Source organism: Leucoraja erinacea, unplaced genomic scaffold, assembly GCF_028641065.1.
Source record: "Leucoraja erinacea ecotype New England unplaced genomic scaffold, Leri_hhj_1 Leri_54S, whole genome shotgun sequence".
Classification (NCBI taxonomy): domain Eukaryota; kingdom Metazoa; phylum Chordata; class Chondrichthyes; order Rajiformes; family Rajidae; genus Leucoraja; species Leucoraja erinaceus.
Window position 1 is genome coordinate 400583 of NW_026576454.1, and position 16074 is coordinate 416656.

At 48.4% G+C, this 16074-nt stretch overlaps 1 protein-coding gene across 2 annotated transcripts in view; it reads right to left on the reverse strand.

The window, feature by feature from the left end:
- Nucleotides 1–15670, reverse strand: part of LOC129694121 (claudin-15-like) — a 39133-nt gene extending 23463 nt beyond the window's left edge. Inside the window, exon 1 of one of the 2 annotated variants that reach the window (XM_055630845.1) lies at nt 15356–15670. In XM_055630845.1, the coding sequence (XP_055486820.1) occupies nt 15356–15569 (214 nt within the window). In that variant the 5' untranslated portion in view covers nt 15570–15670. The remainder of the gene's footprint in view (nt 1–15355) is intronic. The other variant, XM_055630844.1, reaches the window with a different exon arrangement.
- Nucleotides 15671–16074: the final 404 nt, after the last annotated feature.

A 16074-nucleotide genomic window follows, 5' to 3' on the forward strand; every position in this document is an offset into this window, starting at 1 on the left:
CCCCTGATCCCTTTAGCCACAAGGGCCACATCTAACTCCCTCTTAAATATAGCCAATGAACTGGCCTCAACTACCTTCTGTGGCAGAGAAAGGCCGAATGGCCTCCTCCTGCACCTATTTTCTATGTTTCTATCTCATACAGCATGGAAACTGGCCCTTCAGCCCAACTCGCCCACACCAGCCAACATGTCCCGCCTGCATTAGTCCCACCTGCCTGCATTTGCCCATATTCCTCTAAACCTGCACTATCCTTCCACCTGTCTAAATGTTTCTTAGACATTGCAATAATACTGCCTCAACTACCTCCTCTGGCAGCTCATTCCATACACCCACCATCCTTTGCGTGAATGTGGGACCGATTTAATAAGAATCGGATGGGCACCTTTTACACAAAACCCGGCATGGGTTTGCTCCAGGTGCTCCGGTTTCCTCCCACATTCCAAAGAGGTGCAGCTTTGTAGGTTAATTGGCCCTCTATAAATTGTCCCCAGTGTGTAGGATTGAACGAGTGTGTCAACACAGACTCGGTGGACCGAACGGCCTGTTTCCACTCTGTATATCTGAACTAACCTGATTTATATGTAACAGATATTTGCAAGGAACATAGATAGGAAAGGTTTAGAGGAATAAGGGTCTGATGAAGGATCTCGACCCGACACCTGTTCCTTTTCGCCAAGATGCTGCCTGACCCACCGAGTTACTCCAAGATTTTTTGTGTCTCTGTAAGGAAAATGGGGCTGGTTTTAGATGGGGCATTTTGGTCAGCATGGATGAGTTGGGCCGAAGGGCTTGTTTCCACACTATCTTAAAATTACATTAAACAAAATAAAATGTAACAGATGTTTGTAAGGAACATGGATAGGAAAGGTTTAGAGAGATGAAGGTTAATTGCAGGTAAATGGAGCAGGTTTAGATGGGGCATTTTGGTTGACATGGATGAATTGGGCCGAAGTGCCTTTTTCCTTGCTGAGTGACGTATTGTGTACAGTTTTGGTCTCCTAATTTGAGGAAGGACATCCTTGTGATTGAGGCAGTGCAGCGTAGGTTCATGAGATTGATCCCTGGGATGGCGGGACTGTCTTATGAGGAAAGATTGAAAAGACTAGGCTTGTATTCACTGGAGTTAAGAAGGATCTTATAGAAACATATAAAATTATAAAATGACTGGACAAGCTAGATGCAGGAAAAATGTTCCCAATGTTGGGCGAGTCCAGAACCAGGGGCCACAGTCTTAGAATAAAGGGGAGGTCATTTAAGACTGAGCTGAGAAATTTTTTCTCCCAGAAAGTTGTGAATTTATGGAATTCCCTGCCACAGAGGGCAGTGGAGGCCAAATCACTGGATGGATTTAAGAGAGAGTTAGATAGAGCTCTAGGGGCAAGTGGAGTCAAGGGATATGGGGAGAAGGCAGGCACGGGTTATTGGTAGAGGACGATCAGCACTGATCACAATGAATGGTGTTGCTGGCTCGAAGGGCCGAATGGCCTCCTCCTACACCTATTTTCTATGTTTCTGTGACTCTGAGACTCAATGACAACATCCTACCCCTTTGCTGATGTAAGGAGAGCAGTTAATATTATCTAAATTAATTGACCTGCACTTTGTGAAAAGGACATTCCCAGGTGATTTTCCATATTGTCAGCAGAATTAAAATTTTGCAACTTAATCAGTTCAGCAAGATGCAAGTCTGGATTGCAACAATTAGTTGTAAAGGTGACATGACGTCTGGTTGAAAACACAACCATTCTATTCCACTTGCGATATCACCGAGTGAATCATATGCCTGGTAAACAGAGAGGGTCTCTGCGGGATCTAGCGCATGGGGCAGCACGGTGGCGCAGCGGTAGAGTTGCTGCCTCACAGCGCCAGAGACCCGGGTTCGATCCTGAGCATGGCTCCTGTCTGTACCGAGTTTGCTCATTCTCCCTGTGACCTGCGTGGGTTTTCTCCGGGTGCTCCAGTTCCCTCCCACACTCCAAAAACGTGCAGGTTTGTAGGTCAATTGGCTGAGGCAAAATTGTAAATTGTCCCGAGTGTGTGTGGACTATAGTATGAGCCCTGGTCGACATGGTCTCGGTGGGCCGAAGGGCCTGTTTCCACACTGTATCTCTGAAATCTAAAGTCTATTTCTGGTGCAAGTGGTCTCTACATTGGTGAGACCAAGCATAGACTTGGTGATCGCTTCACCCAACACCTCCACTCAGTTTGCAATAACCAACCTGATCTCCCTGTGGCTGAGCACTTCAACTCCCCCTCCCATTCCCAATCCAACCTTTCTGTCCTGGGCCTCCTCCATGGCCAGAGTGAGTCCCACCGCAAATTGGAGGAGCAGCACCTCATATTTTGCTTGGGTAGTTTACACCCCAGCGGTACGAACATTGACTTCTCCAATTTCAGGTAGTCCTTGCTGTCTCCTTCCTTCCCCTCCCCTTCGCAGCTCTCCCACAACCCACTGTCTCTGCCTCTTCCTTACTTTTACCCGCCCCCCCTCCCGTCATCAGTCTCAACCCGAAACGTCGCCTATTCCTTCAGTCCATAGATGCTGCCTCACCCGCTGAGTTTCTCCAGCTTTTTTTTATCGATCTGTCCTTCGATTTTTCCAGCATCTGCAGTTCTTTCTCAAACATTTAGTTTATAGCACAGTGACTTATCAAAAGTCTTTTAAAACTTAGCGAATTACATCTGCTTACCTATTCTGCTCTTTATTGAGTTCAATAAGTCTCGTCAAGCAAGGTTTTCCCTTTGGATACAGGGAACCGCAGATGATGGCAAGCAACAAAAAAGACACAAAGTGCTGGAGTAACTCAGTGGGTCAGGCAACATTTCTGGAGAACATACATAGGTGACGTTTCGGGTCGGGACCCTTCGTCAGACTGTTTGTAGGAAAGGGCCTTGGAACGCTGGAAGAGAGGAGGAACAGGACAAAGCAGAATAATATTCAAATGAATATTGATTTCTCTAACTTCCTCCACCCAAGTAGCACCGGCTTCTCGTTCTTACTTAGCAAACACTAACATAGAAACATAGAAAATAGGTGCAGGAGTTGGCCATTCGGCCCTTCAAGCCTGCACCACCATTAAATATGATCATGGCTGATCATCCAACTCAGTATCCTGTACCTGCTTTCTCTCCATACCCCCTGATCCCTTTCGCCACAAGGACCACATCTAACTCCCTCTTAAATATAGCCAATGAACTGGCCTCAACTACCTTCTGTGGCAGAGAATTCCACAGATTCTGTGTAAAAAATGATTTTCTCATCTCAGTCCTAAAAGACTTCCCCCTTATCCTTAAACTGTGACCCTTTGTTCTAGACTTCCCCAACATCGGGAACAATCGTCCTGCATCTAGCCTGTCCAACTCCTTAAGAATTTTGTAAGTTTCTATAAGATCCCCCCTCAATCTTCTAAATTCTAGCGAGTACAAGCCGAGTCTATCCAGTCTTTCTTCATGTGAAAGTCCTGCCATCCCAGGAATCAGTCTGGTGATCCTTCTCTGTACTCCCTGTATGGCAATGTACTCCCTAACAATGGCCTGTTTCCTTTATACTTTTGTGCATATCTTACATTTTGATCCATATCTCTGTCCATCACCATCTATATCTCTCATTTCCCTAACGGCCCAACCCCTGACTCTCAGTCTGAAGAAGGGTCTTGACCCGAAACGTCACCCATTCCTTTTCCCCAGAGATACTGCCAGTCCCGCTGAGTTACTCCAGCATTTTGAGTCTACCTTCGGTTTAAACCAGCATCTGCAGTTCCTTCCTACACAAATAATAGGTGGATACAGGTGAGGGGAGTGTCGATGAGCAGGTAATTGGACAAAGGCCAGAGATGAACATACAGAAGTTGTGAGACAAAAGGAGACTTGTGAATTGTGAAGCTGGAGGAAGGAATGTAGTGGGAGGGGGAGGGGGAAGGGAATATGCACAAGATCAGTAGAGTGATGGTGGCCTAGTGGTGAGCATAGCTGTCTTCCAAACTCTTGACCCAGGTTTAATTCCCAGCATCCCAATTTGAACCATTTTGCGCGGCACGGTAGCACAGTGGTAGAGTTGCTGCCTCTCAGCACCAAAGGGTTATGAAATGTTACTACAGGTGGTTTGCAAGCTACCCACGAAATATGTCTTCCCTATGCTTACTTAAGGGCCTGTCCCACCAGCATGCGCCCTGCATGCGGCGAGCGCGACCAAACCGGAAGCGGGGGCCACGCGGAGGTCGAGTGAGTGAAGTGATGTTCGAGCGAAGTCCGCGGGAGGTTCGCGCGTGACGTACGGCGTCGAGGCAGCTGCGGGCCGTTGCCGCGCAGAATTTTTGAACACGGTCAGTTTTTCGGTGCCCCACGCGATGTCGGAACCAGCTCCGCACAACTCCATACGGATCCGGCGATTGAAGTGGGACCGGCCCCGCGAGGCCGTACGGCTCAAGCGACCACGTTAGGTCGCGCATGCTCGTGGGACAGGCCCTTAACCACAGTTCATTCAGTAGTATCCTTGTACAGCATGGAAAGAGGCAGAGAGGAACAGCATCTCATATTTCGCTTGGTATGAATTTTGATTTGTCTCCCTTCAGGTAGCCCCGGCATTCCCTCTCTCTACATCCCTCCCCCACCCATGTCCCACCAGCTGCTCGTTTTCAGGAAAAGTTACGAAAGACACCCGATTTAATGGGATGAGAGGTTCAAGAAGGGATAGAAACATACATAGAAACATAGAAATTAGGTGCAGGAGTAGGCCATTCGGCCCTTCGAGCCTGCACCGCCATTCAATATGATCATGGCTGATCATCCAACTCAGTATCCTGTACCTGCCTTCTCTCCATACCCTCTGATCCCCTTAGCCACCAGGGCCACATCTAACTCCCTCTTAAATATAGCCAATGAACTGGCCTCAACTACCCTCTGTGGCAGAGAGTTCCAGAGATTCACCACTCTGATAGGAGATAAGAGAATAAGGTCAGGTGAAATAGGAAACAGTGTGAAAGAGGAGGTGTATACCGAATTAAAAGTGTCAGATGAATGCGTGAAGTATAAGAAATAAAGTGGATGAGCTTGGGGCTCAGTTAGAGATTGGTAGGTATGATGCTGTGGGAATTACAGAGACATGGCTGCAAGGGGATCGGAGGTGGGAACTGAATATTCAGGGGTAAACGTCCTATCGCAAAGACAGACGGGTGGGCAGAGGGGGTGGGATAGCTCTGTTGGTAAGGAATGAAAATCAATCCTTTGTGAGGGCAACATAGAATCAGAAGATGTAGAGTCATTGTGGATAGAACTGAGAAATTGTAAGGGCAAAAAAACCCTAATGGGAGTTATCTACAGGCCCCCAAACAGTAGCCTGGAAAAAGGGTGCAGGTTCCATCAGGAGTTAAAATTGGCATGTAACAAAGGTAATGCTGCGGTGGTTATGGGAGATTTCAATATGGCAGACTGGGAAAATCAAGTTGGTACAGGATCCCAAGAAAGGGAGTTTGTGGAGTGCCTCCGAGATGGATTCTTCGAGCAGCTTGTACTGGAGCTTACCAGGGAGAAGGCAATTCTGGATTTAGTGTTGTGTAATGAACCGGATTTGATAAGGGAACTCAAGGTAATGGAACCATTAGGAGATTGTGATCATAATATGATAAGTTTTAATCTGCAATTTGAGAGGGAGAAGGTAACATCAGAAGTATCAGTGCTGCCGTTGAACAAAGGGGACTATGGAACCATGAGGGAGGAGCTATAAAGGGACCCGAACAGCCATGACAGCAGAACAGCAATGGCATGAATTTCTGGAAATAATCCAGAAGATGCAGGATCATTTCATTCCAAAGAGGAGAAAAGATTCTAATACCCCTGTCCCATTTAGGAAACCTGAACGGAAACCTCTGGAGACTTTGCGCCCCACCCAAAGTTTCTGAGCGGTTCCCGGAAGTTGCAGGTGGTTGCCGGAGGTTGCAGGTAGTGGAAGCAGGTAGGGAGACTGACAAAAACCTCTGGGAACCGCACGGAAACCTTGGGTGGGGCGCAAAGTCTCCAGAGGTTTCCGTTCAGGTTTCCTAAGTGGGACAGGGGCATAAGGGGAGTAAGAGGCAACTGTGGCAGAACAGGGAAGTCAAGGACAGTAAAAAACTAAAAGAGAAGAGGTATAACGTAGCAAATATGAGCGGGAAGCCAGAGGATTGGGCAACTTTTAAAGAGCAACCGAAGGTAACTAAAAAGGCAGTACGGGGAGAAAAGATGAATTATAAGATAAATTATAAAGATAAGCTAGCCAAGAATATAACGGAGGAGAGTAAACGCTTCTTTAGGTATGTGAAAAGGAAAAGATTAGTTAAGACAAATGTGGGTCCCTTGAAGGCAGGAACAGGTGAATTTATTATGGGGAACAAAGAAATGGCAGATGTTGAACAGGTGCTTTGGATCTGTTTTCACTAAGGGAGACACAAACAATCTCCCAGATATACTAGGGGACATAGGATCTAGGATGACGGAGGAACTGAAGGAAATTCACATTAGTTAGGAAATGGTGTTGGGTAGACTGATAACTTCCCAGAGGCCGATGATCTGCATCCCAGGGTACTCAAGGAGGTGGCTCTAGAAATCGTGGATGCATTGGTGATCATTTTCCAATGTTCTATAGATACTGGGTCAGTCCCTGTGGATTGGAGTGTAGCTAATGTTATCCCGCTTTTGAAGAAAGGAGGGAGAGAGAAAGCAGGGAATTATAGACCAGTTAGCCTGACATCGGTAGCGGGGAAGATGCTGTACTCAGTTATTAAAGATGTAATAGCGGCGCATTTGGACAGTGGTAACAGAATTGGCCCAAGTCAGCACAGAGTTACAAAGGGGGATACTAATCTTCTGGAATTTTTTGAGGATGTAACAAGTAAAATGGATAAGGGCGAGCCAGTGGATATGGTATATCTGGACTTTCAGAAAGCCTTTGATAAGGTCCCACACAGACTAGTGGGCAAAATTAGAGCACATGGTGTTGTGGGTAGGGCATTAACATGGATAGAAAATTGGTTGGCAGACAGTAAACAGAGAGTAAGAACTAATGGGTCCCTTTGAGAATGGCAGGTAGTGACTAGTGGAGTGCCTTGCTGGGATCGCAGCTATTTACAAAATATATTAATGATTTTGATGAAGGAATTAAATTTGCAGATGACACCAAGCTGGGTGGCAGTGTGAACTGTGAAGAGGATGCTATGAGGATGCAGGGTGACTTGGATAGGTTGGTTGAGTGGGCAGATGCATGGCAGATGCAGTATAATGTGGATAAATGTGAGGTTATCCACTTTGGTGGCAAGAACAAGAGGGCAGATTATTATCTGAATGGTAAACACAAAATGCTGGAGTAACTCAGCGGGACAGGCAACATCTCTGGAGAGAAGGAATGTGTGACGTTTCAGTTCGAGACCCTTCTTCAAACTGGCAGACCATTATCTGAATGGTGCCAGAATAGGAATAGGGGAAGTGCAACCTGGGTGCCCTTGTACATCAGTCATTGAAAGTAAGCATGCAGGTACAGCAGGCAGTGAAGAATGCTAATGACATGTACACAAAAAGGCTGGAGAAACTCAGAGGGTGCAGCAGCATCTATGGAGCGAAGGAAATAGGCAACGTTTCAGGCCGAAACCCTTCTTCAGACTGATCGGGGGTGGGGGGGGCAGGGACAAGAAAGGAAAAAGGAGGAGGAGCCCGAAGGCTGGGGGATGGGAGGAGACAGCAGGGGGACTGAGGAAGGGGAGGAGACAGCAAGGACTAACAAAATTGGGAAAATTCGATGTTCATGCCCCCAGGATGCAGACTCCCCAAACGGAATATGAGGTGCTGTTCCTCCAATTTCCGGTGTTGCTCGCTGTGACCATGGAGGAGACCCAGGACAGAGAGGTCGGAGATGGAGTGGGAGGGGGAGTTGAAGTGCTGAGCCACCGGGAGGTCAGCTTGGTTATTGCGGACCGAGCGGAGGTGTTTGGCGAAACGATCGCCCAACCTCCGCTTGGTCTCATCGATATAGATCTGCTGACATCTGGAGCAGCGGATGCAATAGATGAGGTAGGAGGTGATGCAGGTAAACCTCTGTCGCACCTGGAACGACTGCTTGGGTCCTTGAACGGAGTCGAGGGGGGAGGTAAAGGGACAAGTGTTGCATCTCTTGCGGTTGCAAGGGAAAGTGCCCGGGGAGGGGGTGGTACGAGAGGGAAGGGAAGAATTAACAAGGGAGTTATGGAGGGAGCAGCCTTTGCGGAAGGCAGATATGGGGGGAGATGGGAAGATGTGGCGAGTGGTGGGGTCACGTTGGAGGTGGCGAAACTGACGGAGGATTACTTTTTGCATGTGACGACTGGTGGGGTGAAAGGTGAGACTAGGGGGACTCGGGGGACTAGGGGGACTCTGCCCTTGCTGCGAGTGGGGGGATGGGGGGGATGGGGAGAGAGAGCAGTGTTGCTCTCTCTCCCCATCCCCCCACTCGCAACAAGGGCAGAGTCCCCCTAGTCCTCACCTTTCACCCCACCAAAGGTTTCTCCAGCTTTTTTGTGTACCTTCGATTTTCCAGCATCAGCAGTTCCTTCTTAAATGCTAATGGCATGTTGGCCTTCATGACGAGAGGATTTGAGTATAGGGGCAAAGAGGCCCTTCTGCAGTTGTACAGGGTCCTGGTGAGACCACACCAGGAGTATTGTGTGCAGTTTTGGTCTGCTAATTTGAGGAAGGACATTCTTGCTATTGAGGGAGTGCAGCGTGGGTTTACAAGGTTATTTCCTGGGATGGCGGGACTGTCATATGATGAAAGAATGGAACGACTGGGCTTGGATTCACTGGAATTTAGAAGGATGAGAAGGAATCTTATAGAAACAAATAAAATTATTAAGGAATTGGACTCAATAGATGCCGGAAACATGTTCTTGATGTTGGGGGAGTCCAGAACCAGGGGCCACAGTTTAAGAATAGAAACATAGAAACATATAAAATATGTGCAGGAGTAGGACATTCGGCCCTTCGAGCCTGCACCTCCATTCAATATGATCATGGCTGATCATCCAACTCAGTATCCTGTACCTGCCTTCTCTCCATACCCCCTGATCCCTTTAGCCACAAGGGCCACATCTAACTCCCTCGTAAATATAGCCAATGAACTGGCCTCAACTACCTTCTGTAGCAGAGAATTCCACAGATTCAACACTTTCTGTGTAAAAAATTAATTCCTCATCTCGGCCCTAAACATAGAAACATAGAAACATAGAAATTAGGTGCAGGAGTAGGCCATTCGGCCCTTCGAGCCTGCACCGCCATTCAATATGAACATGGCTGATCATCCAACTCAGTATCCTGTACCTGCCTTCTCTCCATACCCTCTGATCCTTTTAGCCACAAGGGCCACATCTAACTCCCTCTTAAATATAGCCAATGAACTGGCCTCGACTACCCTCTGTGGCAGAGAGTTCCAGAGATTCACCACTCTCTGTGTGAAAAAAGTTCTTCTCACCTCGGTTTTAAAGGATTTCCCCCTTATCCGTAAGCTGTGACCCCTTGTCCTGGACTTCCCCAACATCGGGAGCAATCTTCCTGCATCTAGCCTGTCCAACCCCTTAAGAATTTTGTAAGTTTCTATAAGACTTCCCCCTTATCCTTAAATTGTGACCCCCTGTCCTGGACTTCCCCAACATCGGGAACAATCTTCCTGCATCTAGCCTGTCCAACACCTTAAGAATTTTGCAAGTTTCTATAAGATTCCCCCTCAATCTTCTAAATTTTAGCGAGTACAAGCCGAGTCTATCCAGTCTTTCTTCATATGAAAGTCCTGTCATCCCAGGAATCAGTCTGGCGAATCTTCTCTGTACTCTATACTCTAATAAAGAAGTAGCCCATTTAGAACTGAGATGAGGAAAAACTTTTTCACACGGAGAGTTGTGAATTTGTGGAATTTTCTGCCTCAGAAGGCAGTGGGGGCCAATTGACTGGATGCATTCAAAAGAGAGTTAGATAGAGCTCTAAGGGATAGTGGATTCAAGGGATATGGGGAGAAGGCAGGAACGGGGTACTGATTGTGGATGATCAGCCATGATCACATTGAATGGCGGTGCTGGCTGTGTATCACCTTTATCATCGTTACTTTTTTGCATATCTTTCATTCATTGTTCTTTATCTCGCTACATCACCGTCTGTCTCTCGTTTCCCTTATCCCGAACCAGTCTGAAGAAGGGTCGCGACCACAAAACATCACCCATTCCTTCTCTCCAGAGATTCTGCCTGTCCCGCTGAGTTACTCCAGCATTTTGTGGCTATCTTCTGTTGAAACCAACGTCTGCAGACCCTTCCTACAAATGGAAAGAGGTCCACCTTGTCCATACCAACCAGGTTGACATACTGTGCCAGTCCAACTTGCCCACATTTGATCCGTATGCCTCTAAACCCTGCCTATCCATATACAGTATCTTCCCAGATGTCTTTTTAAAGTCCTATTTGTATTTGCTACCATAGTTTCCTCTGGCAACTCGTTCCAGATACAGACTGCCCTCTGAGTGATAAAGATACCCTGAAGTCCCTCTTAAATCTCTCCCCTCTCACATGGTAACTGGGTATTTTTATAGCAGAGATTCTTGATTAGTCATGCCCGTGTCCCACTTAGGAAACCTGAACGGAAACCTCTGGAGACTTTGCGCCCCACCCAGGGTTTCCGTGCGGTTCCCGGAGGTTGCCAAGCCAATTAGCCTACAAACCTGTACATCTTTGGTGTGTGGGAGGAAACCGGAGCACCCAGAGAAAACCCACAAGGTTCCGGGGAGAAAGTACAAACGGGGTAAGACACCCATGGTCAGGACGAACCCAGGTCTCTTGCGCTGTCAGGCAGCAACTCTACCGCTGCACCACCATGTGGGCGGAGACCGGAGCACCCAGAGAAAACTCACGTGGTTACAGGGAAAACGTACAAACTCCACAAAGACAGCATCCGTGGTCGGAATAAAACGCGGGTCTCTGGCACTGTATGGCAGCAACTCCACCACTGTGCCTCGGTGTGGGAGGAAACTGGAGCACCCGGAGAAAACCCACACAGTCACAGGGAGAACGTGCAAATTCCACACAGAACACACCCGTGGTCAGGATCGAACCCAGGACCCTGGTGCTGTGAGGCAGCAGCTCTTCCAGCAGCACCACCCCTTAGCATCATCTATGTCTTTACTGACTGAGGTATACAAGTTCTGCCATCTTGTGACTGTGGCTAAATTCTTGGCATTGTCTGAGAACAGCCTTGGCTGCACAAACACTCTTTCCAACACATCCACCCCAGAGTTCTCGGGATACTCAATCAATGCTTTCTATGGCGCATCTGTAGAAGTTGGGGAGAGTTTGCCGAACTTCCTTAGAAGGCTTGGGACATTTGGCATGTGTTCCCCAACAACTCTCACCAGCATATACAGATGCGCCGTAAGGGAGCATTTTATTGGGATGCATCACAGCTTGGTTTGGGAACAGCTCCCTCCAAGACCACAAGGAATTGCAGAGAATAGTGGACCATCACACAAACCAACCTCCCTTCCATTGAATCCATCCATACCTCACGCTGCCCTGGCAAGGCCAGCAGCATAATCAAGGCCATGTCACACCCAGGCCACTCCCTCTTCTCCCCTCTCCCATCAGGCGAAAGGTATAGAAGTGTATCGACAGGCTGTAAATAGCTCGATTGTAATCATGTATAGTCTTTATATATAGGCAGTTGTACAGGGTCTTGGTGAGACCACACCTGGAGTATTGCGTACAGTTTTGGTCTACAAATCTGAGGAAAGACATTCTTGTCATAGAGGGAGTACAGAGAAGGTTCACCAGACTGATTCCTCGGATATCAGGACTTTCATATGAAGAAAGACTGGATAGACTCGGCTTGTACTCGCTAGAATTTAGAAGATTGAGGGGGGAATCTTATAGAAACTTACAAAATTCTTAAGGGGTTGGACAGGCTAGATGCAGGAAGATTGTTCCCGATGTTGGGGAAGCCCAGAACAAGGGGTCACAGTTTAAGGATAAGGGGGAAATCTTTTAGGAATGAGATGAGAAAAACAGTTCATTGGCTATATTTAAAAGGGAGTTAGATGTGGCCCTTGTGGCTAAAGGGATCAGGGGGTATGGAGCGAAGGCAGGCACAGGATACTGAGTTGGATGATCAGCCATGATCATATCATACACACACTGCGGACAATTTACAATACCAAATAGCCAATTAACCTGCTAACCTGTAGGTCTTTGGAGTGAGCATATCCATGTGTTTGGAGTGTGGGAGGAAACTGGAGATCTTGGAGAAAACCCAAGCAGGTCATGGGGAGAATGTACAAATTCCGTTCAGACAGCACCCGTAGTCAGGATCGAACCCGGGTGTCTGGCGCTGTGAGGCAGCAACTCTACCGCTGCTTCACCTTGCTGCCCTGATGGAGGCATAATGAGTATAAAGGCATGAGGGGAAGAGATGGGGTGAATGCACAGAGACTTGGTCCCCATATGGTGATCGAGAACCAGAGCACATCGGAGGGGAAAAGATATAATAGGAACCTGAGGGCCAGTGTTTTCCACACAAAGGGTGGTGGGTGTATGGAACGAGCTGCCAGAGAAGGTAGTTGAGGCAGGAGCAATAACAACATTTCAAAATATATAGGATAGGTAAGTGAATAGGAAAAAATACAGGGTCTGGACCAAATGCGGGTAGGTGGGACTGGCTTAGATGGGCACCTTGGTCGGCTCAGTTGGGCCGAATGGCCTGTTTCCATGCTGTATGAATCAAGAGAACAAAGATCACTACAGCACAGGAACAGGCCCTTCGGCCCACAATGTTCCTCCCGAACATGATGCCAAGTTAAACTGATCTCATCTGCCTGTATATGATCCATATCCCTCCATTCCCTGCACAACCACGTGCCTGCCTAAAAGCCTCTCAAACGCCACTGTCGTATCTGCATCCACCAACACCCCTGGCAGCGTGTTCCAGACACCCACCACCCTCTGTGTAAAATAAAACTACATTAACCTTCCCCCCTCACACCCTTATACCTGTGCTCTCTACCGGTGGAAATTCCCACCCTGGGAAAAAAGTTTGTGACTGCCCTATCATGCCTCATCTATCTATCTATCTATCTATATACTATTAAAACTCTGATTGTGGGTTTATTTGTGGGTGTCAGATTTGGCCTTTGATTCCTTGGTCCGCCAAAACCACACACAAAAACTCTGCGATGTTTTCCATTTTGCTTTTACATTCACGCATGCACTTCTCAAAACATTTGTACATTTTCATGTACACATTTTTAAATAAAATCCTTCCCCCCCCCACTCACTCATTTTGTCGCCTCCTGCTGGCCAGCGACCATAACGGCTGCTGCCGCCCGGCTCTGCTCGAAAAACGCCGACATTTTCCCCAACCGGGGTCTGAAGCGCGTTCGGGGACCAGACCCAATGGGTCTGCACTTGGTCTAGTATACTATTAAAAGTCTCGTCTTTTTTCTATGTGAGTGTGTGTGGATGATTGAGATTGTGTCTACGCCAAAACAATACACAGTAGCGCTAGAATATTTGCAGAACCTCACTCAGCTTTTTTCCGTCGTCGATCTTGTCATGTTTCCTTCAGATTTGATGTTATAGTTCACAAGTTATTGATATTTACAAGTTTCAAAAAGCCCAGTTTGAGAAGAATAACTGTCCCTCTGCCGTGAGTTTTCTGGCAGCTTTCAGTGATGATGACAGAATGGCATCTCACAGTCCTCTAATCACAATGGGATCATATTTACACAAGCTGCCGTGAAGATGCAAACAACCAAAAATGACATCACAATGTGATCTCAGCTGCCAATACACAAGATGTGAGAGTGTTTTTACATTGTTGTAAGGAGAGGGTCGTAGTGGGGAGATATTTAAAAGTTGGATTTTTTTAAATCTGCACTGGCAGTTAGGCAGTTATGACGTCACAAGGCCCTACTGGTCACAATGTTTCTATCCCAGAACACTGAGTCCTTCACAGCAAATGTCCTTCAGAGAAAGAATGAACGGGTTGCATTGGTGGAACGGGTGAGTGGTGGAATCTTACATTGGGGAACGGGTTGCATTGGGGGACCAGGCCTCCCATGGGGGTGTGGGTGAGTGATCGAATATTGTGTTAGAAATGAGCCGACCTCCACATATGGAGGCCATGGGTGAGTGGTGGAATATTGCATTGGGGGAACGGGTTGTGTTGGGGGAACGGGTGAGTGGTGGAACCTTACGTTGGGGAACAGATTGCGTTGGGGGACCAGGCCTCCCGTGTGACAGGAACCCAATGGGTGAGTGGTGGAATTTTACGTTGTGGAGCGGTTTGCGTTGGAGGACCGGACCTCCCATGGGGGGCTATGGGTGTGTGGTGGAATATTGCGTTGGGGGAACGAGACCCAACGGGTCCCACTCGGTCTAGTAACTTTATATATTTCTATCAAATCTGGCCTCAACCTCCGATTGTCCAGTGAAATGACTCAATGACACGGCCGAAGTATTAGGCCATTCAGCCCATCGAGTCTACCCCATTTAATCATGGCTGATCTATTTTCTTCCAACTCAGCTCTATTCCCCTGCCTTCTCCCCATAATCCCTGACGCCAATACAAATCAAGAATCTATCAATCCCTGCTTTAAAAATACCCAATGCCTTGGCCTTCATAGCCGTCCGTAGCAATGGGTTCCGCCGATTCACCACCCAGATGAAGTGTGTGTGTGTGTGTGTGTTTGTGTGTATATATGTGTGTGTGCCTGTCTACCTCACCTCCTCCCCTATTCCTACTTCCCTCTCTCTCTCCTCCTCCACTCTCTCCCTCCCTCTCTCTCTCCCTCCCCCCCTCTCCCTCACCACCTCACCCTCTCCCTCATTCTCTTTCTCTCCCCTCCCTTCTTCCCCCTCACTGCCTCCCCCTCCCCTCCTTTCCCCCCTCCCTCCCTCACCTCCTCCCCTATCCCCCACACCACCTCTCCCTCCTTCCCACTCTCTCCCCTCCTCCTTTATCTCTCCCTCCTCCGTTACCTCCTCTCCCTCCCCCTCCCTCCTCACACCCCCCTCACCTCCCCCTCTCCCCTCCCTTCTTCCCCCTCACTGCCTCCCCCTCCCCTCCTCTCCTTCCCTCTCTCCCTCACATCCTCCCCTATCCTCCACACCACCTCTGCCTCCCTCCCTCCCTCTCTGTCCCCTCTTTCCTTCTCTCCCCCTCCTCCTTCCTCTCCCCCTCCTCCCTTCTGCCCTCCTCTCCCCCCCCTCCCTCCCTCACCTCCACTCCCTCCCTCATCGCATCCCCTCTCCCTGTTTCCCCCCCTCTCCCTCTCCTTTCTCACCCCCTCCATCTCCCTGCCCCCAACCCCTCTCCCCTCATTACCTGACAGACCAAACAGCGAGAGGAAATCCCTGCAGTTGTAGACGCCGGTAGAGTCGCTGGCGCAACTCATCCATAGGTTCTCGTAGATGGTGGAGGTAGTGATCACACTGCCGTCCAGGGTGGACACCTTCCACTGGTGGTGCCCCAGACATACCCCCGTCAGCACCCAGCCGACCATCCCCAGCGAGAAGCTCACTGTGTCTCCCACGGACATCGAGCAAACCTCCTTCCCTCCCGGGGCTCAGCCTCTCGGTTTGACCGCGGGGAGGGAGAGAGGGAGGGAGGACGGAGAGGGGGGAGCTAAAACGTTCCCCGCAGCGACCTTTCATCCGACCAGACAACAGGTTTAAAGTTGCACAAGAGGCGGGGCGCGTAGAGTACGAATTGCAAGAACGGCAAAGGACATAGAAACATTAGGGTTAGGGTTAGAAAATATGTGCAGGTGTCCCATTGAGCCAGCACCGACATTCAATAAGAACATGTACTGATCATCCAAAATCAGTACCCCGTTCCTGCTTTTTCCCCATATCCATTGATTCCTTTAGCTCTAGGAGCCAGAGCTAGGACAGAGAGTCATAAACATAGAAACATAGAAACATAGAAATTAGGTGCAGGAGTAGGCCATTCGGCCCTTCGAGCCTGCACCGCCATTCAACATGATCATGGCTGATCATCCAACTCAGTATCCCGTACCTGCCTTCTCTCCATACCCTCTGATT